Source organism: Azolla caroliniana, unplaced genomic scaffold (genome assembly GCF_043228905.1).
Source record: "Azolla caroliniana isolate FFs.n. ecotype wild unplaced genomic scaffold, voAzoCaro1.0.p SCAF_18, whole genome shotgun sequence".
Classification (NCBI taxonomy): domain Eukaryota; kingdom Viridiplantae; phylum Streptophyta; class Polypodiopsida; order Salviniales; family Salviniaceae; genus Azolla; species Azolla caroliniana.
Genome location: NW_028230453.1, coordinates 9,462,578 through 9,486,672, shown reverse-complemented (window position 1 = coordinate 9,486,672; position 24,095 = coordinate 9,462,578). Strand labels below are relative to the sequence as shown.

The following is a 24,095-nucleotide window of genomic DNA, read 5'->3' as shown; positions in this document are numbered from 1 at the left end:
CTCGGAGCGCAAATTTACACAATCTGAAGAAACACTTGACAAAAAGATGAGTCCTAGAATGACCACATTTAAAAACTCGCATTGTCCATGGGAAGAATTTATGTGAGGTTAGTGTCGGATTTTTCGGAACACGATTCCAAGCATGAGGTGAGAAATTGGAACCTTTCAATGACTTGGGACTAGTTCACATTTGAATATGGGTTCGGTCCCCTTTCAAATCTAGTCAAAAACAACAATAATGTGGAAATGCCAATAACCTTAGTAAAACCTTCTATGAAAGAATGAACATAATAAGACACTTGAGGAGGTTAATCGAGACTTAGTCTTGGAGCGGAACAATGCCCAAGAATGGCAGACGGATCAATTCTGTGGCAACCATTGTCAATGAAATAACGAATGTAAACACTCAACTAGGTTAATCAAGCCTTGATCTTAGACCTAATCAATGCCCAAGAATGACAAAAGGACTAGGCAAACCATTGTCAAGACACCGCCCAAAATTCCAAGGTCGAAGATAAGACTTTTTTTCTCATGACGTTCATCATTGTCTTTTCCTCGTAATTTCTCCTTAAGAACTTTGATTGGTGAGCCGAAAATTTTATCACGAACCCCACGAAAACCTTGACAAGAGATTGATGCATCAAGCACTTGGATCTATGAACATATTTTCAAACCAAACGTATGATCCTTGATGGCAATTCACAAGGAATGAAAATTAAATTTTCATTTTCTCCAATTACTTCGATTTTGATACATACGATGGAAACTTCTAACAACTTACAATATTTCCAAAATAAAATTTGAGATTAAGATAATTTCGTGTTTATCGACAATCAACATGCTTTGCAATAGCACCATAAAGCTTGGGATTGAGATATAATTTTTTTTACAATAAGATCACCCTTATTACATAAGATATGAGAGATTAAGATGAAGAAAGTAAAGAGATCGAAATAGTGTCTGGGGGAGATCCTTGAGTTTCAATTTCAGAGTCTACGATCAATGGCCACATTGCCTCTTGTCGGCATAGGCCCCTATATGCCCACTTGATTCATTATCTCAGAACAATCCTTTCACTAACAAAACCTAGGTGTCTCCCTCAAAAGTTCCATCTTTGGCAATGAGCTCCCTTTTCTAGGTTTTAAGAGTTCAACTACCAAAATAGTAAGTTTTTTTTGTAGCATTTAACCTCATTGACACGAAAAATTATTTGTCCCTTTCCGTTTTCACCATATACCTTGCTTACAATAGATCACCTTTCCCCCTTCATCACCCCTAACGAGATTCAAACCCCTCTTGTCATCATATAACTCCTACACTCCTTGATTCTATCTCGCAATAATCCTCTCACTCACAAAACCTAGGTATCTCCCTCAAAATTTTGCTTTTTGGCAATGAGCTCCCTTTTATAGGTTTAAGAGCCTACCTACCAAAATAGTAAGTTTCTTTTTGTAGCACTTTGACCTCAAGACTTTGACTAATGCAAAACATTTTTTGTCATTTTTTGTTTTCATCACATATCGCAACCATATACCTTACTTACTATAGATCATATTTCTCCTTTCATTACGGCTAACGAGAGTCAAGCCCCTCTTATCGTCATAGTCCTTTTACGCACCTCTTGATTTCTTATATCTCAATAATCGTTTCACTAGCAAAACCTAGTTGTCTCTCTCAAAAGTGCCCCCTCCCTCCAACAATGACCTCTCCTTCTCCTTTTATAGGTTTTAAGAGACCATCTAACAAAACAATAAGTTTTTTTGGTAGCACTTGACATCAAGACTCGACTAACACAAAACTTTATACTTCCCTTTTCATTTCCACCACATGTCTCGATCGTACACCTTGCTTACTATCTAGATTACCTCTCTCCTTCGTCGCCCTTAACGAGATTCAAACACCTCTTGCCATAGTAGGCCTCATATGCCCCCTCTTTATTCACTATCCTACAATAATCGTTTTTACTAACGAAGCTTGAGTGTCTCTCTCAAAATGTCCTCCCCTTGGGAATGAGCTTGTCCATTCAACTTCTTTGACCATAACCCTAACCTATCATAAACGGAGTTATAGACACTTTCCTCCTCTACATGCCACATCACAACAACGTAGACTAGGTTATCTTGGAAAAGCCCATCTTCAATAGGAATATGTCGAAGTCATCACATTTTGGGAACTTTGTTGGATCTACTAAACCTATCTCCCAACTAGGAGATCAAAATTCGTCACCAAGAAGATGTCATTGTTCCTATTGGTACTCAATGGATGTCAACACAACAAATGAACATTTGGTATTATGATAGGTTAGAAGGGAGATTCAAACCATTTAGCTTGTATTCCTAGGGGCATGCCTTCTATGCACTCCTTGGTTTATTGGACTATGCCTTTGTGGGTTCCTCAACTCTCCCTTTCATAAATTAATCTTACTCGTTGCTTAAAGCTACGTATAGAACAATTCCATCTTTTGCAAATTAAGAAAAAACATGGACAACCAAACACGATTTTGTTCCAAAATAATTTTTAAATTACCTTTTCACAACGTAATTTGGAAAACACTTTGGGATCACTATTCTAGGGAAATGCATACTACAAATTATTTAGTGTGAGATGCGGGATTGAAGCGATAGATTCAAAGTAGGGGAACCTCATGAATTTTGCATTTCTTGGCACCAAGGATTTTAATTACACTCTCTATGTGATGATTTTGTAAACCTTAAGCCCACAAATATCACCAATGGTTACGATGAATGCAGTTGAGGACAAGCACACTAAATCAACTGGAATTGCATATTGCAATCATTAGAACAACTTAATTACACATTGAAAAAACTTAATCAACGATTGGGATTGAATCATGCGGAGGATATGTACAATTATAACTTTGGGATTTTTGCATATAAGAAAGGTTTGTATACAAATAACATGAATCAAGTGTGAGATCTATGTATCGAAGAAAAACTCCCCACCCCCCCCAATATAATATTCCCCGATATTTCCTTTATTTCTCCAAATGCCCTTACCTTTAGTTAGTGTCATTATTCACACGTACCCCCAAGGTCCACCCTCCACCCCCCAGTTGGGTCAAACCTCAAAAGAGAGGAAATGGGGATGAAACTACCATGTCATGTCTCAAACTAACACCTACAATGGAGGAAATGGGGGATGAACTAATTGACCATTCCTTATTGACCAAACAAGCACCTGCCTAAACAAAGAAACGGACAAACAGGGGATTGACAAGGGAAAGGGCATTTGGGGAAATAATGGAAAGCCCCCCCTCCCCCCAAGGGCCCAAGGGCATGGGCATTTTGAGAGTTTTGCCCTTTGCTGATTTGATGTTACAACTTACACCCTGAAATGATGGTACATGAATATGAGGGTGGATTCCATTGAATGGAATTTGAAGGGAAACACACCCCCCAACACACACACACACACACAAAAAGAGGTCCAATGGAGACTGAGTTTGATTGGAATTTAAGATAATGGCTGATCAAAATGAGAATGTCACTGTATTTGTAACAATCAAAATGTGTATATATATGAAATTGCATTTCATGACAGGATGGATATGAATTCCAGGATTCAGGCTTGCGACCGGATTCAAATTGAGTAAACAAAGAAAATGCAAATGGATGATCTCGAATCCCAAAGGATTGGAGTTGAGAATTGGATCGAATAGAATGAAGGGGAATTCGAGAATCATGAGATTAGAATGGAGGTCGCTGTCGATGGAATGAAAAGGAAGTAGTCTGACTGAGAGTTGTGCGGACCGTGAAAGGACAAGACTCAGATGATGATATGGAGTGAGAAACAAACTGGCAGAAGCATGATGAAAACAGCAGCAGACAATGGGGAGATGAAGAAGGGTAGATCCATACGATCAGAAGACCAAAGTAGAGGCTAAGGCATGGGTAAGTAGAAGCGTTGTTGGCAGTGGATGAAAAAGGTCATCATGATGAAGATCATCGCCATCGTCATCAGTGGCAATGGCGATGGCGATGGTGTCCTTGGATGTGTGGTGAGGGGGTTTGTAGTAGGTTGCTGATGTTGCAGGGAAGCGGCCCATGAACCTTGAGAACACAACAAATCCCCTCCCAAACAACGAACTAAGCATCTCCTTCCTTCTCTGCCAAAGAAAACCAAAGGCTATATTAATCTTTTCGAATCCTTGGAACACAGAGTATGCACTCTCCACCCCTCAATCAGAGAAACAGAGCCTTTGGCAAGACAGATATATGTGTGTGTATATGTAGTTTACTTATTTATTTATGTGTATGAAATGGGCAGCAACGCTTATTCTTCTACGTCCTTCTCTGTGTTGCTTCTTCTTCTTCTTCTTCTTCTTCTTCTTCTTCTTCCTTGTGATCTGTTTCTGTGTTGCGTCTTCCTCCTTGTGATCTGTTTAATAAGGGAGAATGAGAGGTTGTGATTTGATGATGAGTGCAATGAAAACAGGCGGAGAGGAATCCTTTGACAAAGCAACAAAGACAGGCACAGAGAGAAAGATGAGAGACAAACAGAGAGACAGAGAGAGAGAGAATCTAAGCATATATATATATATGTATATGTATATATGATTTTCCTGCCGGATTGGTTTTTTTAACACATACAATCTATTTATTTATTTTTTCTTACGTCCACAGAATTACATAGAGGTACATATATTTTTGCTGCCAATTTCCTGCCTGTCTTTTCAACCAGTTTTCCTTGCTCCCAAAGTGAATTAGAGAGAGAAAGAGAAAAAAAAGGCATCACATGATATTGCTGACCAATTGCTTCTCTATTTATATCTGTCTGTGTGTGTGTGTGTGTGTGTGAGTGTATGTGTGCACCACGTGTATTATGCACTTTTCATATTCTCTGTTTCTTTTAACATTGAAGACATGTAAGAAGAAAACATGGATCCGTTCCCCTACACATTTCTCATTGCCGCTGACTTCAAGCCCAAATCGGATTCAACAATTTGCTTCTTTCTTTTCGGTTTTCTTGATCGAGCATGTAACCAAGCCAAAGCAGAAAAGAATTCTCATAACTACTCAGGAGTCAGACCTCATTCCACAAACATCCATGGTATTGAATGCCAAAAAAAAAAGGTCTTACCAATTTTATCTCGGATTTGTCACTTGTTGTATTACAAGTACCTTTTTATCCGCAAAACTCCCCATAAACATACAAGGTATGTGTGTATGCCCATGTTTCCGATTCCTTCCTCAACCCTCCATTGTTCCCGATTCACCACCCCATTGTTTCCAATTCTAGTCCATAAGCTAGACCACCAACATCAAGGCAATATCACATTGTTTCCAAACCTCGCATAGCTAGTGGAAGGGTGAGGTGCATCCTGTCAGAGAGCATGGGGAGGTCGAATGACTCTGACCATGCCATTCCACTTCTTGTCTTTTCTTTTCTTAATGGATCTCTAGCAATTGTCTAGTTTCTCTTTCTCTTTTTAATATTCAACCCAGTGGGAAACACACAAAATAATCGCAATTCACTTTGCTTAACTGAAAAAGACCAGACCTCCATTTACCAGTACCCCTGTTTTTCCACCAACATCGCTGTTACCTCCAATGGACAAAATTTAATCACTTTTGACCATTTGTATGAGACTCGGAATCGTAAGGTATTTGGTCAAAACCCCAACTATAAGTTGGCTTCTTCAATCAGTCCCTCGAACAATCTCTATTCAATTGCTTACAATTTAGGGATATCTCACATCAAACTTGCATTCTTTACTTTGAATGCTTCTATGCACCTTAGTGTCTACTGGACACTTCTGTACATTTCTCGTCGTTATTTTGTGGGTTTTTACTTCACACCCAGGTTTCCCACTAGTAATATAGGTATACAAAAAAAAGTTACATCGGCGTCTTAATTACATACAAACCAGCACTTGGTATTGAAACACCATCTGTTTCTTTTTCTTTTTTGCTTGTTACCATGAGCCATGTATCACCTTTCAAAGCATCACTTAAGAGGATGTTTAAATCCAGGTACCACCTTGCCAAATCATAAATTAATATGGTTATTGATCGGTGCACCACCTTGCCAAATCACAACTTAACATGGTTCTTGATCCATGTACCACTTTTTTATCACAACTGAAACAGTTTGGTAAACAAAGTTTATGAATCATCCGAACATGTACACATCCCACCCTTAAAACGATGGGCAAAGTGACCATCACTCACAACTATCTGACGTTGAGTTACTCTTGATATGTATTTCATAGTTGAGTGGCACTCTTGGCAAATACGAAGATTTCTTCTAATGACAAGGGGTGACCAAGGAGGAGTACTAATTAAACCAAATGCAATGGCCAACTTCTCACTATGGTAGTAGTATGGAAGATCCTCCTCTTCCTCTTCCTCCTCTTGCACTGCAAGATTTGTTTTAGTTACATAACCTTCCTCTTTCATCTGCTTATATAGGTTTTCAAGCTCTATACAGATGTCGCTAAACCGCGGATGTGTGTCATCCCCTGAATGAAATTCATAGGTTTTTCCCTCGACTATAATGGAGCTACAACCTAATGGCTTCGTAAGTCCTTTCTCAAGCATCATAGCTCTTATATGCTCAGCATCCTCACATCTTCCTGCTTCAGCAAAGATATTAGATAACAAAACATAAGGGGTGGCATTCTTAGGGTCGAGTTCAAATACTTTCTCAGCGGCATACATGGCTCTCTCCAAATCTAGGTGCATTTTGCATGCCCCAAGCACCGTCATCCAAGTAGTGGCCACTGGACCCATCGGCATCTTATGGATCACATTAATCCCTTCTTCTACTTTACCAGCTCGAGTGAACAGATCCACCATGCAATTGTAATGCTCTAATGTGGGAGCAATGTCATGCTCATGGCACATCATATGGAAGCAAAGGCATCCTTCCTCTATTAATCCAGCATGGCTGCAAGCCGTTAGTACACTTAGCAATGTGACCCTATTCGGTTTCATACCTGCCCCTTGCATTCTTTGGTAAAGCTTATACGCTTTCTTGCCCATTCCATACTGGGAATAGCTAGAAATCATGGTTGTCCACGTGATCACATTCTTTTGAGGCATCCGATCAAAGACCCTGTGTGCATCCTCCAGACACCCACATTTTCCATATAAGCTCGTGATGGCATTGCCCACTTCTAGATCTACTTCTACGATGTCACTTTCAACAATGTGAGCATGAACTGCGTGCCCTTCTATTAATGCTGCCTGATTACCAAATGCATCAAGGATGCTGATAAAAGTGATGTTGTTGGGATAAACCCCCTCATCTTGCATCTGAAAGAAAAGCTGAAGAGCCACGTCTTGATAGCCTTCCTGGGCATAGGCTGAACTCATTGCTGTCCAGGACACCACATCTCGCCTATGCATTCCATCAAAGATTTTTCTTGCCGTCATCAAGCTATGGCACTTGCTATACATGTTCATTAGAGCATTGCCAACCACAAGATCGGATTCGGCTCGTCCATCATGGATATGAGTGTGTATTACTTTTCCCTCAGCTAGTGCTGATTGGCTCGCACAAGCATCAAGAAGGCTCACATATGTAACTTTATTGGGCAAAACCCCTTCAATTTGCATCTGATCGAACAATTGTATAGCCTCTGATCCATATCCATGCTGAGTGTACGCAGCTGCCAAAGAGCTCCACGATATCACATCCCGTTTCTCCATCGTATCGAACATTTTACGGGCATGCTCAACTCGACCGCACTTCCCATACATATTCAGAATAGCATTATTTTCGGCCACTTCTCCTTCAAATCCACAACCCATAATGCGAGCATGAACTCGTTTACCTTCGCTGATCATAACTTCACTAGCACATGCATCAATGGTGCTTACAAGTGTAACCTTATTCGGCACCACACATTCCAGTTGCATCTGTTGGAAAAGCTGAATGGCTTGCTTACCACATTCATGGTGGGCATGGGCTGCAATGACCCCATTCCAAGAGACAACATCTCTCATGGGCGTTTCCTCAAACAATGCCAAAGCCTCATTCAACATGCCCCCATCTCCATACATGTTAATAAGTGCATTCCAGAGGATCAAATCCCAACAAAGGCCACTATATTTTATACATGAATGCAACCTTTTCCCTTCCTTGAGACTACTTGCACACGCAGTAAAAACAGTGACACATGTCACTTTGTCGGGTACCAAGCCTCGCAGCTGCATTTGCTGGAAAAGCTGAATGACATCCTTTTCCCATCTGTGTGCTTCAAAGGATGCAAGGATGGCATTCCATGAGATGATGTTTGGGTCAGGCATGTAGTCGAACATGATCCACGCATTATCCATGCTACCATGTTTTCCATACATACATACAACAGCAGTTGCTAGCACCACATCGGACGCAAACCCACTCACCATGACACGAACATGCATCCTTTTGCATTCTACTAAGCTAGCATAATCTGCATATACATCGAGCACGTTTACAAAGCTTACCTTATCAGGGAACACATCCTCTAGTAACATCTGATAGAAGAACTGAAGAGCCCCAATGCCATGTCCATGATGCGCATATGATGCAATCATGGAGTTCCACGAGATAGCATTCTTTTGTGGCATTCTGCCAAACACTAAGTACGCATTACCGATGCTTCCACATTTGTCATACATGCTAACAAGGGCATTACCAAGTGTGATATCACATGGGCTGGTTTCAATACAAGAATGGACAAGTTTACCTCCAATTATGTTTCCCATGTTTGCACAAGCAGAGACAATGGTGATGAGGGTGACCCTATTTGGAGTAATCCCAGATGATAGCATTCTTTTGAAGAGAAACAGAACTTGCTCGTAATATCCATGGTCAGCATATGCTCCCATCAATATAGTCCAAGAAAAGACATTGTGGTCTTCCATAGCTTGGAAAGTTGCACATGCATCATCAAGTGCATCACATTTGCTATACATTTGTATAAGAAGGTTCTGTACAAGAGTATGGTCTTGGGTGGGTCCACGTTGAAGGAAGCTAGAATGGGGTAGTCGTCCGTCGTAGAGCAAGTTTGAGGTGATGCAATGCTTTATGAGAAGAGACAGGGGAGAGAGCATTTTATTGCTCTGTCTTTCCATCACTGTCTAAAGAATGGCCTTCTATAAAATGTCCATAGAAAGAAGAAACCATACAAGATGATCCCATAACTTGTCACTACACTACATACTCTACAAGCATCATCCACCACCAGTTTTTCTTAATTTCTTCGTGCCCCTCCAAGTGCCCCTGCCCCGGCCAGCAATTTCAGGTGCTATTTCAGAGATTATGTAGTCAGCAGTCACTTCATCCCCTTCTTCTCATTTCCATGTGCAATTCGAGCAATTCTTTTCTCTTTCTAAGCTGATCCAAGGACATAACAAAATCTTAGGAACACTTGCGAAAATAGCAAAGTATTGAAACACACGTGGCAATGATGAAACATTTGGAGCATTTCGAAGCTTTTCCCAATTCATAACTAATGTCCGCATCCAATATCAATAAAGTACATTACGTAACCAACAAGTCCACATGGCACACAAGCATTTGTTGATGGAGGCGGACACTAGACATGATTGCCCTCTTACTTACCCCTAGGAACATTTCATGCTCTCACAATGCATGGTTTCCTTCTCAATTCCATGACCGTCTAAACCTATGATTTTAGACTTCATAATAGAAAGTCAAGGTTTTTGTAGTAATTTCACACAAATATTAAATTGGGTGACTCAAACACAAGAGAGCAGCCCCTTTTTCTGTTATTGCCATGACTAGGTACAACATCATCCATTCTCCAATGAGTCTTTTTAATACTTGGATCCCATTCTTACATCAATCAATATTTTTGATTTATATAGAGCAAAGAAAGCTTGTACAAACGTCTGAAACCTCAACCCTTATTTATGACAAATTGCAATATGTCTATATTTACTGTGACCTAATAAGAAGCATGCATCTTTCAATACTTAGAGCATGTTCAATGGACATGTTGTAATGATCTACTGAATGGCATCCTGAAGAAGTTTATAAGACATTTTTTACTACCTCATACCAAATAAGACAAAGTTTATGATGTTCCACAAGGGGAATTGATGTAGTCAATGCAAAAGATAAATTAGACTCAAAACTCTTGTGCAATGCCACAAATCTTTTTGTTCTCATACGCTTAAAAAATTTCTCATATCACAGTAGTTTTTAACACATTTTACAGTTGCAAAAACCAATTTTCTATCCATTTAACAAAGTCAGTCACTCCTATTGACTAATATTTTCCATAAAGCTTATTAAAATGATGTGAAGTCATTAACAAGTCTCCTCAACTGGTTCAAAGCAACAAAATGCGCCTGGTATACAAAAACAAATAGATCTGATTTACATGAAATCATGAGGCAAATTACATCATCATCATATGTAAAGGCGCATGGGAGCTTAGAATACCCCTGCTATGGTGAAGTAAAAGAATCACAAATGGCCTTGACTAGAGATCAAAATGCTCTACAGACATGAATCATAACTGTTGACAACCTCATATATACATTCCATGTGATTCACACTCTATCATATCTCAAATAACAATTGGGGCCCATTTTCAATGAAGCCGATCAAGAACATAATCCACCATACCCTCAAGTGATGATCGCATTGTCCCTTCCGGCAAACAAACAAGGCAATCTGATGCTAACCTTCCCTTCTCCCTTGCAAGACATCGGGCACTTTCAATACCACCACTTTCAAACACCAATGAAATCGCTCTGTCTAAGTCTCCGGCGTTAACAAATTCGGTTTGAATTAAGTCTCGTAGACCTGGTTCTTTCTCCAAGGCATATAAGACAGGTAAGGTTAGATTACCTTTCTTGAGGTCTGTTGCAGCTGGCTTGCCTAGGTGATCAGAGGATTCTGTGAAATCCAATATATCATCCACAATCTGAAAAGCTAAGCCTAAGTTCTTTCCATAGTCATACATTTTCTCTTTCACCTCCATGCTAACTCCACTGAATATGGCAGCACCTTTCGTGCTTGCAGCAATCAATGAGGCTGTTTTGCAGTAGCTTTTCTGGAGATAGTCTTGAATGGAGACATCACAATCATATAGACACGTCGCTTGCTTTATCTCACCACTTGCAAAGTCCTTAATAACCTGGATGATCCCAGCAAAAAAATCATAATGACAAAAGAAAACTTAACAATAATAATAATATAAATGGGGATATAAACAAGAACAAACCAAACAAATAACAAAATTCCATGATCCCAGCAAAGAATCTCAATCAAATGAGAAATTATAATAATAACAATAACAAACAAACAGACAAATGCAAAAAAAGAAAGGCAAAAACAAATAAAATATGAAATGAAAAAAAACACCTTACATAGGGAAATAAACAAGAACAAACCAAACAAATAACAAAATTCCATGATCCCAGCAAAGAATATCTCAATCAAATGAGAAACTATAACAATAACAATAACAAACAGACAGACAAATGCAAAAAAAGAAAGGCAAAAACAAATGTGATATGAAATGAAAAAAAATACCTTACCTGGCTTATCAACTTGATTACTTCCAAGTCCTCTAGGTTTGCCAGAAGCCAGGATGTCTGAGCAAAGATAAAATCTCCAGCTAACACAGCGACTCTAGTTCCAAAAAGCTGGTTTACAGTGTCTCTCCCTTCAGCAGAATTTTTTAGCATCAGAAATTTAGGCTCATTCCTAAACCCTAATCCTTTAGGTATCATTTTTACATTGTATCACATAAAATTTCATAGGCAAGCATCTGGACCCAACATCTCCTAGCCTTTTAGCATAAAACATAGTAAATTACATCATTTTAAGCTTTATAACACCATATTCGCGAAAAAATCAAGTGCATGAACAGAGGCAGAAAACAATTGACCTATTCATCATACAGGTTTTAGAGGTGGGTATTGCGCAATGATTCATGGTGTTTCCTTCAGCGCTTCATTGAACAGAAGCTACAAGAAAATACAAACATTATCCTTCCACTTCATTGATTTGAAAAAACATTTGAAACGATTGCACAAGCTCATGGATGGGTATATATCAAGCAACTGGATTTACCAAATGACAGGCATGGGAGCGCATTGTTTCTACAAAAAAGTTAGATATTATCCGAAAAGTAGATCAGGCATGATGGCAAAATGCACAAATGAAGTGAAACTAGACTAGATTCTGCTCGAATACACAGTTTGGAAAATCCAAATATTAACATTGTTACTTTTGACATTTGTATGCTTATATGTAGATGTCATTTGCAAACAAAAAATAGGGTAGATTTGAGCAAAATTAAGGGTGTTCTAGTGCAACCACCTCAGTCACCCCACATACATAGGGCAGCCTATTGTAGTGAGTTCCTCTAGTGATTGAGCTGAGAAAGATTGCAACCATTGTGATGCATAGAATTGGAAGGTGAATCAGTATATTATCATCTTTAAAGGATTCGTTATCCAGATAACGATTTGTGATGTAGATGTTTGAGAAGGCAGCATATTACTCTTCACATAATATCAGATTGCGAAGATGAAAAATGCTTTGCTGAGAAGACATTTAGGATTGAAATGCATGAAACCATATTGTAGACCCCTTGTGGTTACAAGTGTCGGCCTATCGAGATACATTCCACGATTCAAATACTCTGACTTGTCAATGATGTCCCAAAACTGGGACAAGCTATCATGCCAAGCATGGAATCTACAAAAGTACTACAGAAAGAGAGTATTCAGCTCATTTTGGATTGTAATATTTATGTGGTTTCTGGCTACATGAAGAGAGGACTGTGAAATGTAAGAAAAACAACAGTTACATGCAGGTGCACCTTTGGCATGAGCTTCTTTACAGTAGGATATATGTAGCCTTTTTGTTTTCACCAGGGTTTGATTAGGCCCAATCAGAATCATAGATGATATCTCTGTCTATGATGCATTCAAGAAAGATAGCCAGGATGTGATTGTAACTTGACTGTTCGTGATTCTGCTGCATGAGCATGGGAGCAGAACCAGTCAACGAAACCTGTGAGCCCATAACTATTTAAGTAAAACGGTTGTTTTCTAAGAGACTAGGAGTTTTTCACCACTTGAGACTTCAATGCAAGACTAGAATCTGGTATTACTGCTGGGAAAACCCACATGTGCTGGTAGACCCCAGTGATAAACGTAAATGGTGGTGTACTTATCCCAAAAAGAATAATGTTAATGTATTAGTACATTTTCGATCATGAATATTATCAAGTTCAAAAAAGGACATATTTCAACCATTTTGAAGTGCTTGTACGTAATGTAATGTAAAGGTAGTAACATTTTGGTTATGGGCATAACCTTACACCGATTCCATAGCTAGTTTTATTGGGTTGACAGTAGGATAAATGGAAAAATGGTATTTCGGATGTGGGACAAACCTATATGGACCTATGACACGTGGGAACATGTGGTGTTCTAGGAGCCTTAGGTATTGACCTATATAAAGAGAACTAGCTACCCCTTCAGGAAGCCATCTTGAGTTGCTGTCAAGATTCTATTGGTGAGGCTAAGCTCTCTTCTTCAGATCCATCATTCAACAACCCAAGTATAAGATAAGGTAATATTCGATGCCACCAATGATATTTTATGTTTGTCGCATGTCCTTCACTCGGGGGAGATCGGTGTGGTCAAGCACCCTTTATCCATTCTTCTCCCTAATTTCCTATTCCTTGCTCATCATTGATTCATTAGTATGATCATAATACTGTTGACACTTGGTCCTCAAATTAGTCCTAAACACTTGGATTGCGTGCACTGTTTGTCTAATCATAAAATCTAGTACTCATTCATGATGGTATGAAAAACTTTCTAGTGGACGGACACATGTTGGAGCTCTTTCTTTTTGAAAGATAATGACTTTGCAACCCTTTTCTGCTTTCGTAGAGAAGACAAACTTGCATTGAGGATGTGACACAAATTTATCAACATCCTCTCATGAGTAATGAGGACAGACAATGTTGGAAGCTTTGGTGTGAAAACTCTTTGACATAGACACTTTTTACTCTAGAGTTAGTTGGTTAGAGATTGTTTTCCATTTGTACAACACTAGCTATGTAACACCATAGATATCCAAGTATGTAGTAGTAACTTCTTTCTAAACTTGGACATTGCTTAATATCTAATCCGTATTTTCAGCTTAGTAATTTACTCTCAGTTGTATTATAATGTATTTGGGTAAATCAATTCACTCCATTCTCAACAATTGATATCAGAACTGGATTTTAATCTCTAATTCCTTCCGCCAATATTGTTTTCAAATATGTCCAATGAATCAGGATCGTGTAACATTTGGACAATTATTAAAGCTCATAGTGTAGTGTTTTTACATTCATATGGAAAATGGACTCCAGAAGGTCAGATCAAGCACTTTTCCATTGAAATTGGATAACAGAGTTCAAGGATATGGCTAAAGCAAGTTTACACCAACTCATCCTTAATCACACAACATTGAATTTGATTTTCCATCACAAATATGATCTTTTATTTGTTTCACTCTAGCTGGGACAATAATCTATTCCATGTTTCCAGAGTAATAAGTCTACCTCTTACATTGTATGTGAGTTCATCACTTCAAAGACCTTATTTAGCTTTCTGTAGTTATTAGCATTGCCTTTTCTGTGAAAATGTTATAGCCTTCAGCCCTTGGGTTATAGAAAATAAAGTCCTGAAGCCAGTTTTTTGGGAGAAATGTGCTAGTTGACATGTAGAAAGAAAGAAAGAAAGAAAGAAAGAAAGAAAGATATATTAACGTCTTTTAAGAGGCCAAAATCAAAATATAAATGGATACAGTATTAGAACCATTGCTTTAGATTTGAATCCATGAACCTAAGGTTATAATGAATGCATGAGCTTTAGCATTATATCACTATATATACATTATTCTAATTAAAACAAATTTAATGGACCTATAAATACAATGAACTTACATTGATCTTTCGCACATAACTTATACTTTCTTGCTTCACAATTTTAGCCTATGCTTGGATTAGATCAATATCTTTATAAGAGACTTACCCCGGCGCGTATCACTTTCATCAAGCACATCATCATGAATCAAACTTGCTGTATGAATCATTTCAATAATCTCAGCTAGTTGACGATGTCGAGGTGTGATATCCCTGTAACAGCAAAGATATAGCCTTGGCTCACATTTCCCCAGAAATTATAATCATACTCAGGAGTCATCCAGCCAGATACCAACTTAGTACATATTTACTGAGAAAAATCAACTTGACTTTTCCACATATTTGCTTTAGCTCCGTTTACTAGGAAGATTCATCTTTTGAAGCCTCATTTGGCTCATGCAATGAAAATCTCCCACATGAGAAAATTTCCATGATTGCATCAAATGAACCATCAAAATTTGTGATTGGAGACATCAATTTATCCCTAAACATTTTGCTAGAAAATTTAATCTTTTGAGGCCCCATTTCTCTCGCGAAATGAAACATCTCATGAAGAGAGTTTTTTATGATAGCATCAATTAAAGCATAAAGATGTATAAATTGGAGACACTTATCGTAAATGTTTTTCTAAAGAGCATTCAATTTTTTACTCATCGAATGGCATCTCCCATGAAGACAAAAACTTCCATGGTTGCACCAAACAAGGCTTTACATAGTAAAACACAATGTTGACGCATTGCCTTTTGACATCATGAGACGAATACTCATTCCAATCAATTCAGAAATATATGTGATCAAATTTTTAAAATATATAGGTATGAACATATTGATTTAGTGGCAAAAGCCCATGGTTTCTAAGCTGAATGTTACATGTGTTCAATCTTGATTGATGGGATTTAAAGTTGTATTCATTGCAAAAATAAACTGTTCATGTTTTTAGGTTGAGATCTGAAAAAGCCATGGGCTGTGTGAGAATATATTAGAGACAGAGTCTTCTTACCCTAATCCGGAGAGCTCGGCAGTGGCCCGAGAAACAAGAAATACAAGGGCAGGTCGAATCTTTTTACCCGATGCACCAAAGATCTGATCAGCTGCCGCCATGAGATTTGGATTTTCTGCACTGATGAGCTGAAGAAAATGATTCTTCTTTTGAAAGTCTAAAAAATAAAAAATATCACAGCAGTAACAACAGAATCATGAGAACAAGAAAGAAATATGATTTAAACACCATACCTTTCTTAGGTTCTCATTGAGCTTTATTAGGTCTTCTTGGACTGGTTGAAGCAGGGGAGGTGAAGACCCCGACTGAGGAGACAGAGGAAATGCAAATGCCCTGTTCTCTCCTGAAAGCAATGAAACAAAAAGATGAGAAGACGAAGAAAAGCCCATCATGGAATGAGATGAAACTAAGCCTTACTTGGGCATTTTGATCGGTTCTTTGCTTGCACTTTGGATGGAGCGAAGGGATCTGTCATAGCTTGACATTCTGCTTTGTATAGTGTTGTCAGGGTGCTTTTCTTGGGAATTATATGATAGTGGAACCAACTTTGATTAGAGGTCCTGAAGGTTGGAATTGCTCTGAAGAAGGTATGCTCCATAGCTGACGCCTTGGAAAGGTCATTGACAAAAGTGGGATGGAGAGAGAGGGAAAGGGCCTCGTGCTTCTGTGGACCTTATGGATTTTAGATTATCTTCCATCATCCTGTTTGTTTGTTTGTTTGCTTTGAGGAGGACATTTGGGTGAAACGCTTTTGTGGCATGACGACTACGAGTGAGAGAACATATACATACACATATGTAGATAGCTAGCTACTGCCTTCATGCTATGTATGTATGTATGTATGTATGTATGTATGTATTATAATGGTCATGTGCATATTGTTCCATCAAGTCAAGACCCTCTTCATCTCCTTCTTGGTACTGCGGCATCTAATATGTTATGTATACATACATCATTACATTCATACATACATACATGTCACACAACAAACCACACTTAAAGGAGTTGCATCGCACTCCTGATCGATCAATCGCATGATGATGTCGAGGTTGCATGTGTGTGTGTGTGTGTGTGTGTGTGTGTTCGGATTTCAGCACATGTCATTGACAATGAGAATACATACACACACAACTTCAGTCACAGCTTCTGCAATAAAATCAATTCATCTACTCCAACTCCAAGGTGAACACTGCTTATTTTAATATCGGCATCTTCTCACTTTTCTTCCTTCAAAGTATCCACATCAAATCACAAGATTTGTCCTTCTATTTATCTGGTGGGGTGTCTATGTATCAACAACTCTATGTTTTGGGTTTAAGAGGGAGTTAGAACCCCCCAACCGCACATACAATGTGAAAGCGTTGAGAATGTAGAAACAGTTTACACACAAATATTCAAGATTGCCAATATACACTCTTGCATGAATGTTCTTTATTAAGTTGTATGGTTAATAGGAAAGTAGGCGAGTTTCATCTCCCGATCGTAAACCATTAGAAAGCGTGTCAATAGCGTATCCTCCTTGCCCTTCTAGGATTTACTAGTTTTTCATGTTTGTAATTTGTGATCACCCAAAGTGATAGTGTTCACCACATTTCAACCCTCAACCACTAAGCTTACTTTAGTAATCTACCATTATTTTTTGCATGCAACATAAGCCAACTTCTTGAATGCAATATACATGGAACCTAAATCCTTCAATCATCCATGTGATCACACGGGTATACATTTCCCCCTCGATGTATAAAAGTCTCGATCTTGTTAATGAGATATTGAATAGGTGGGCATGCCTTCCAAACTAATGGACATATGTTGTGACCACCATTGTCTCAAAAAACTCCCAATATAAGATATTAACATATTTTATTTTGAGTTCATTGCATATTTGTATTTGATCAAATGATCATTTGCACCTATTGCCAAATTTATGATATTGCTTGTTTTGTATGCATGCAAGCTCTAAGTTTTGCCATGCTCAGTTGTTCTCTTTGGTCAATCACATGAATAAAGTGAACCACATGGAAGATTTAAGAAAGTAAACAATTCACTAGTGATTGTGAGCATGTGCCCCAAGTATCACAAGATTGACTAGCCTAAGCTCACCAAGTCTCTCGTCCAAATACAAAGGTCCTAATGTTGGAATTGTTAATGTAATAAAGTTCTAGAAATTTTTGTGCACTATTAACATTGTTTGTGAATTTGGGTAGTTCTAACATCCACCTTGCACGCAACATTAGCTTACATGCATGTAACACGTATTTGGTTTAATTTTTATATAGAGTCATCTGAACCCATACATAAAACATCAAAGCTGCGAGTTTAGGGTTTAGGATACACACATTGTAAATCATGCTAAACAAGCGATGATTTCGTGTCCTAATCTTTTACCACACTAGAAAGATTTTCAACATTTCATGCCCATTATGCAAATTCCACATATGTATCCGTAACACATCAACCACAAAGGTGTTAGTGGATTGATGACATTCAATCACTCATTTAGATGTTAACCATCCACACAATTATAGAACAATATTATGTAACACGATAATTCCTTCCAAAAATGGCCATTAATTAATTGGCAGGGGAAATTAACTTAAATAAAATTTAAGGATTAACAGAATATCAAAGTAAGGGATACCCACAAAGAAGTAGAAGAAGAAGAAGAAACAAAGAAAGATATATATTAACAGTCTTTTAAGAGGCCAAAATGGCCTATAAGACCAAATAAGAGATTACATACTGAGTGTTTTCTCGTCTTTGAAAATGAAGGAAATAGACATGGCCTCCTCATCTCCTCTTCCTTCGCCTGCTGGCCGGGTGTCATGTGAACAGGCCAGGCCTGCTGGCCGGGTGTCATGTGAACAGGCCAGGCCTGCTGCCATCGCCAGAAAACACAGACAGACAGAGATACATGATACGCAGTAACCATACTTAGGCAAAGAAGCTTCCATGGACGCCCCGTCGCCTCCCCCAGTAGCCCCCAAGCCTGACGCCGTCGTTTCCCTATGCAACCACATACAGAAGCAAGGCTTCCAAGGCCATCTCTTCTCCGACACTACCCTTAGCTTCGAAAAAGATCTGAGGACATACTTTGTTTATTTACCTTTAGTCTTTCTTTCTATTTTGTGTTGCGTGCTTTGGTCGGATTACCTGGTTCTGAATTGATCTGATCATACAGATACACCTCTAGTCTTTCTTTCTGTTTCTGAAAATTTGCATATTTGTTTACCTCGTTGATGAGATGATTCATATACATAGACATTTAGTCTCTCTTTATGTTTCTTTCTTGCATACTTTGTTGGTTTACCTTGTTCTCAAATAAGATCTGACCATAGTCAATGTATACATTTAGCCTTTCGTCTGTTTTCTATTGTATATTTTGTTTTGTTTATCTTGTTATGTGAATATTATCCTACACATACACCTCTAGTCTTTCTTTCTGTTTTAGAAAAGTTGCATATTTGTTTACCTTGTTGATGAGATAATTCCTATCATAGACATTTAGTCTCTCTTTATGTTTCTTTCTTGCATACTTTGTTTGTTTTACCTTGTTCTCAAATAAGATCTGACCATAGGCATCGTATACAATTAGCCTTTCTTCTGTTTTTTATTGTATATTTTGTTTTGTTTATCTTGTTATTAGCAATGGGCACGGTTTTGGATCAAACCAAACCGAACTGTTAGGTAATGGTTTAACGGTTTATTGGTTCCAAAAAAATTTAATGGTTTGGTTTGAATTTTTTATAAACGGTTCGGTTTCGGTTTTAAATCTCGGGTTTAAAGGTTTATAGGTTTTAGGTTAACGTTTTTTTTTTTTACCTTAATAGTTTATTAATTGAATGGTTTAATTAATGGTTTTTGATTGATTTAATTAATTTAACTTAAATGCTTATTTAATTTAATGTATTTTTGTTTATTTAAATTTTTAATTAGTTTGACTTAAATGGTTAGGTTTAAATTTTTTATTAAATGGTTCAGCTTGGTTTGAACTTTTCCCTAAACGGTTTGGGTTTAAATGGTCTGTTTACTTTTTCATAAATGGTTTGGTTTAAATACTTTAGAGTTCATAAATGGTTCGGTTCAGTTTCTTTGCCTTGAAACCAAACCAAACTGAACCGAAACCGAACCTTGCCCATCGCGACTTGTTATGTGAATATTATCCTATCCCATACATATGCTGCCCATACTAGCAAATCTTATGATATCATTATATAATTGTAGGTATGGTGATTCTCCTAGAGGTGCGAACCTTGAGTAGGCAAGTGGAAAGTAACAATTTGCAAGATTTAACTCTTTAAGATCCCCTCTTTTGATTTGTAACCACATATACCCTGCATCTACATCCTCTTTGTGTATAACATGTGTTCTATCATGGAATGACACATTGACTCCCATCTAAATCCTTGTGCATCAGTGAGTTTACTAGCAATGCATTGATGTGTCTCTATGTACATAACAATATGTGTTCTTGAAGGTTTCTTCAAAGTACCCATCGTCTATCCTTAGAGAACCATTTCAAGTGCATATAATCATTTGTAATCGTTATGTGGCTCTCATGTATGTAATAATGACTTTATCATCTCCATGTACAACCCATTTTTCGTCCTTTCTTGCGTCAAACAATCATGGCATGTTTTCGTTGCGACTAACAATCGGCAACGGTTCGGTTCGGTTTCAACAGTAAAAAATCGTTGTTTAAATGGTTTAACGGTTTTTATTTTTAAATTTTTTTAATTAAAAAAAATAAATTTTAGAAAATTTTAAAAGTTATTTTTTAACAATCTTTTTATTTTTACACCTTATTCTCACATTTTAGGAACATCTTAAAAATTTTAAAATTTTTTAATAATGAAATATTATAAATTTTAAAAAATTAAAAATTAAAAATTAAAAATTAAAAATTAAAAATTAAAAATTAAAAATTAGACCTATGTTGAAAACTGAAACAGAACCACGAAACCGTGGTTTTTATGGTTTAACGGTTTGAAGAATGTTTAATGGTTCGGTTTAACGGTTTCGTAGTTTGGTTTGGTTTGGTTTAGGTTTCAAAATATTCGAGTCTCGAACCGAACCGAATCGAACCGTTGCTGATTGTTAATTGCGACTTGCTACTTAAGTTGAATGAGATCTGATAGAGTGATGATAGAAAGAAGAGATAAGGAAGATAAATAGACCCAAAACCACAAAGATCTATTGATAATGAATGATTATTATATAAACAAGAGAGAAAGAAGATACATAAACCCAAACCTACAAGGATAAATTGATAACTACTCAACCACACTACATGAATAGGCAAGAGAACTCTACAAGAAAGAGACTCTCTCCCACCACCTTACTTTTCTTCCTTTATATAAAGTTCTCTTCCACTAAATATGCTTCCCTTGCGTTCTTTTTTATGCTTTTTTTAGAGTTTTTCATGGAGTCCTATTCTTATCTATGACACAACAATCTTCAAATCGTCATATCTCCCTTGTCGAAGCTCTAAATTTAGAGCTTTAAAAAGCTATGTATAGCTCTCTTCACAAGTTTTCCAACCCATATTTGCACATTATATTTGGCTTCCAATCGAATGAGTTATGAGCGTTCGTTGCAGACTGCGTTTTGGTGCCCGCTTTTTTCTTCTTTTAGTTTTCTCCATCTTTCTTGCTTTTAGTTTGACTTATCCTTAAGACCTTAGCTCGTGATCTTGCCCTCTGGATGTGAACGCACCATACCTTATATTCTTGTAGACTTCAATACCTTGAATTCTAAAAACACTTTCACATTTAGCCCTCCCCCTTGGTTCTTGAGCGAACCATTTATGGTGAGCCGAAGATAAAAAGAATAAAAAAAACTCCTTCACCTTATGGTAGGCTATAGACAAAGAAGGAGAGAAAAAAAGAAACAAACTATGTGAGTAAAACCCCCGCTATTCGGTAGGAAAAACCTCACACTCCTAGACACCTACACACACACATTGACAATATCCACCACCATCTTTCTCCTTGTCAACACAAAGAAAGAGGTTACAACAATTATTATATCTTCCTCAACTCTCCAAATACTAGGTGGACCATAGGATATGTAAATGATTACTTGCGGAAGCGTTAGAAAATAGAGGAAGTAGGGAATACAAGGAGTACACGGGAGAGACAAAGAGAGCAGAACGTAAGAGTTATATTCAAAATGATATAATCACTCTGTATTTTACAACTGTGTTCAGTAGCACTATTTATACAAGTCCTCATGGGACTAACAAAAGTACCGCGTACTTCAATGCTCACACGAGCTTTTGACACTTACTACGAGACTATAATTGCCTAGTAGTCTAAACTAATACTAGGCTTCTGGTTACCGATTGGATCCGGCTAACCGGCTCCCCAGCTCACCGGCTATGTTGCTTGCCGGCTTACTGATCCGTCTCGCTTGTCGGCTCAGGCTTATTCAGCCGATCTGGCTCCGGTTGAGCTTGCCACTCAACACTCCCCCTCAAGCTCAACTTGAGGTTGGATCCTAGTGTCAGCCTCTGTGGCAGTCGGTTCTTCCAACCGTCTTCTCTAGGCGTCGCTCCGCCTTGCTCGCGCTCCTCGTCCGGTCCGGTTCTGTTTGCCGTGACCCCTCTTGTTCTACGCGTCTCGACCTTCTCGGTCGGTATGTCTGCTCCATAGGCCCCTCTCAGCTCCTTCACTGCTATGACTCTGGCGCTTATCGATCCGTCGGTTCCTCCGTGATGGCATCGACTTCCGCTGCATCCGTGTCTGCTTGGCCTTGAATTGATCCGATTCTTCCGAATCTGTCTTTTGAACCGAATCAACTGTCTCCGATTCGTTCCAACTCTTGTCCGAATCGGTTGCTCCCGATTCGTCTTCTGGTTCCAAGCCCTTCACCACATCAGACCATGTCTAGGTCTTGGCCTTCTTCCTTCGTTCGGCTCTGTCCTTCTTGACTCTGCCGCCTTCTGTTCTTCCCTCACCGGTGCAATCGATAGTCTCTTTGCCTTTGCCCGTTCCGGTGTCTTTGCTCGTTCTTCCCCTCAAGTGTGGCACGTCGAGATGCTGAAGACCAAGCATTTCGGTGAAGTGCTGCAAGTTGTCCGATCCAAGTGGTTTGGTGAAGATGTCGGCAACTTGCCGATCTGTGTGAACATACTGAAGTTCAACCTCACCGCTTAGGACACGCTCATGCACGAAGTGATAGTGCACTTCTATGTGTTTTGTGTGAGCATGCTCGACAGAGCAACTGTTGGCTGCTTTTTGCTGCTCCACGCATCAACCGCGCTACCTAGGGAAAACATGTAATCGGAGGTTGATCGGCGATCTGATGCATCGCCGGCCCAGTCGGCATCTGTGTAACTGACCAGATCTTCGGTTATACCTCGCCGGTATAACAGTCCCCGATCCTTTGTGCCGCTTACATATCGCAGCATCCGCTACGCGCACTGAAGGTGCTCCACGGTTGGCATCTGCATGAACTGACTTATCATTCCGACCGGATAGCTGATGTCAGGTCGGGTGATGGTAAGGTAAATAAGGCTTCCAACAATTTGTCGGAACCGTTTCTTGTTGCAGGCTGGTCCGGTGTTGGGACAGAGCTTCTTGTTCCGGTCCAAGGGTGTGGATACAGGTCGGCATTCTGTCATGCCGAACTTGTACAACATATTCAAGACATAATGTTGTTGTGAGAGTAATATGCCATCGGGGGTTCGGATCACCTCAATCCTAAGAAAATAATGAAGGTCCCCCAGATCCTTCATCTCAAATGCGCCCGACAACTGAGACTTGACGCGGTTGATTTCTGGAACTCCTGGTCCGGTGATGACTAGATCATCAACATACAACAGTATACATACCGGACCGGCTGGGCCTTGCCGGATGAACAATGAAGAGTCCGATTTGGAGGCCACAAACCCCATCTTACACAGCCGGTGCGTGATCTTCGCATTCCAAGCTTGAGGGGCTTGCTTTAGGCCGTACAACGACTTCTTCAGTCGGCATACCGCCGACTTGTTCATCTCCAATTGAAAACTGGGAGGCTGAGTCAAAAAGAATTCTTCTTCAAGATTACCTTGAAGAAATGCATTCTTCACATCCATCTGAAGAAGATGCCACCCCCTTGCCGCAGCAACCGCCAACACCACACGAACCGTCGTCATCTTCGCTACAGGAGCGAAGGTCTCGTCGTAGTTGATTCCAT

The 24,095-nt window shown here is 38.9% G+C and overlaps 1 protein-coding gene and 1 pseudogene across 3 annotated transcripts; both read right to left on the bottom strand.

Annotated features, from left to right (window-relative positions):
• Nucleotides 1–5,589: 5,589 nt before the first annotated feature.
• LOC147852369 (putative pentatricopeptide repeat-containing protein At3g13770, mitochondrial pseudogene) lies at nucleotides 5,590–8,980 on the bottom strand (annotated as a pseudogene). 2 transcript variants are annotated; one of them, XR_015531478.1, is made up of 2 exons: nucleotides 8,696–8,833; nucleotides 5,590–8,577 (listed from the first exon to the last, which is right to left on the bottom strand). The product of XR_015531478.1 is annotated as a putative pentatricopeptide repeat-containing protein At3g13770, mitochondrial pseudogene, transcript variant X2 (transcript). The 2 variants fall into 2 exon arrangements; XR_015531477.1 differs by having other exon boundaries at nucleotides 5,590–8,980.
• Nucleotides 8,981–10,305: 1,325 nt separating this feature from the next.
• Nucleotides 10,306–16,578, bottom strand: LOC147852368 (solanesyl-diphosphate synthase 2, chloroplastic-like). Its single transcript, XM_087333963.1, has 6 exons — nucleotides 16,338–16,578; nucleotides 16,154–16,263; nucleotides 15,921–16,048; nucleotides 15,030–15,133; nucleotides 11,523–11,650; nucleotides 10,306–11,119 (listed from the first exon to the last, which is right to left on the bottom strand). The coding sequence occupies exons 1-6, from the start codon at nucleotides 16,516–16,518 to the stop codon at nucleotides 10,571–10,573; spliced, it is 1,200 nt and encodes a 399-aa protein (XP_087190089.1). The 5' UTR covers nucleotides 16,519–16,578; the 3' UTR covers nucleotides 10,306–10,570.
• Between the last annotated feature and the right edge of the window lie 7,517 nt (nucleotides 16,579–24,095).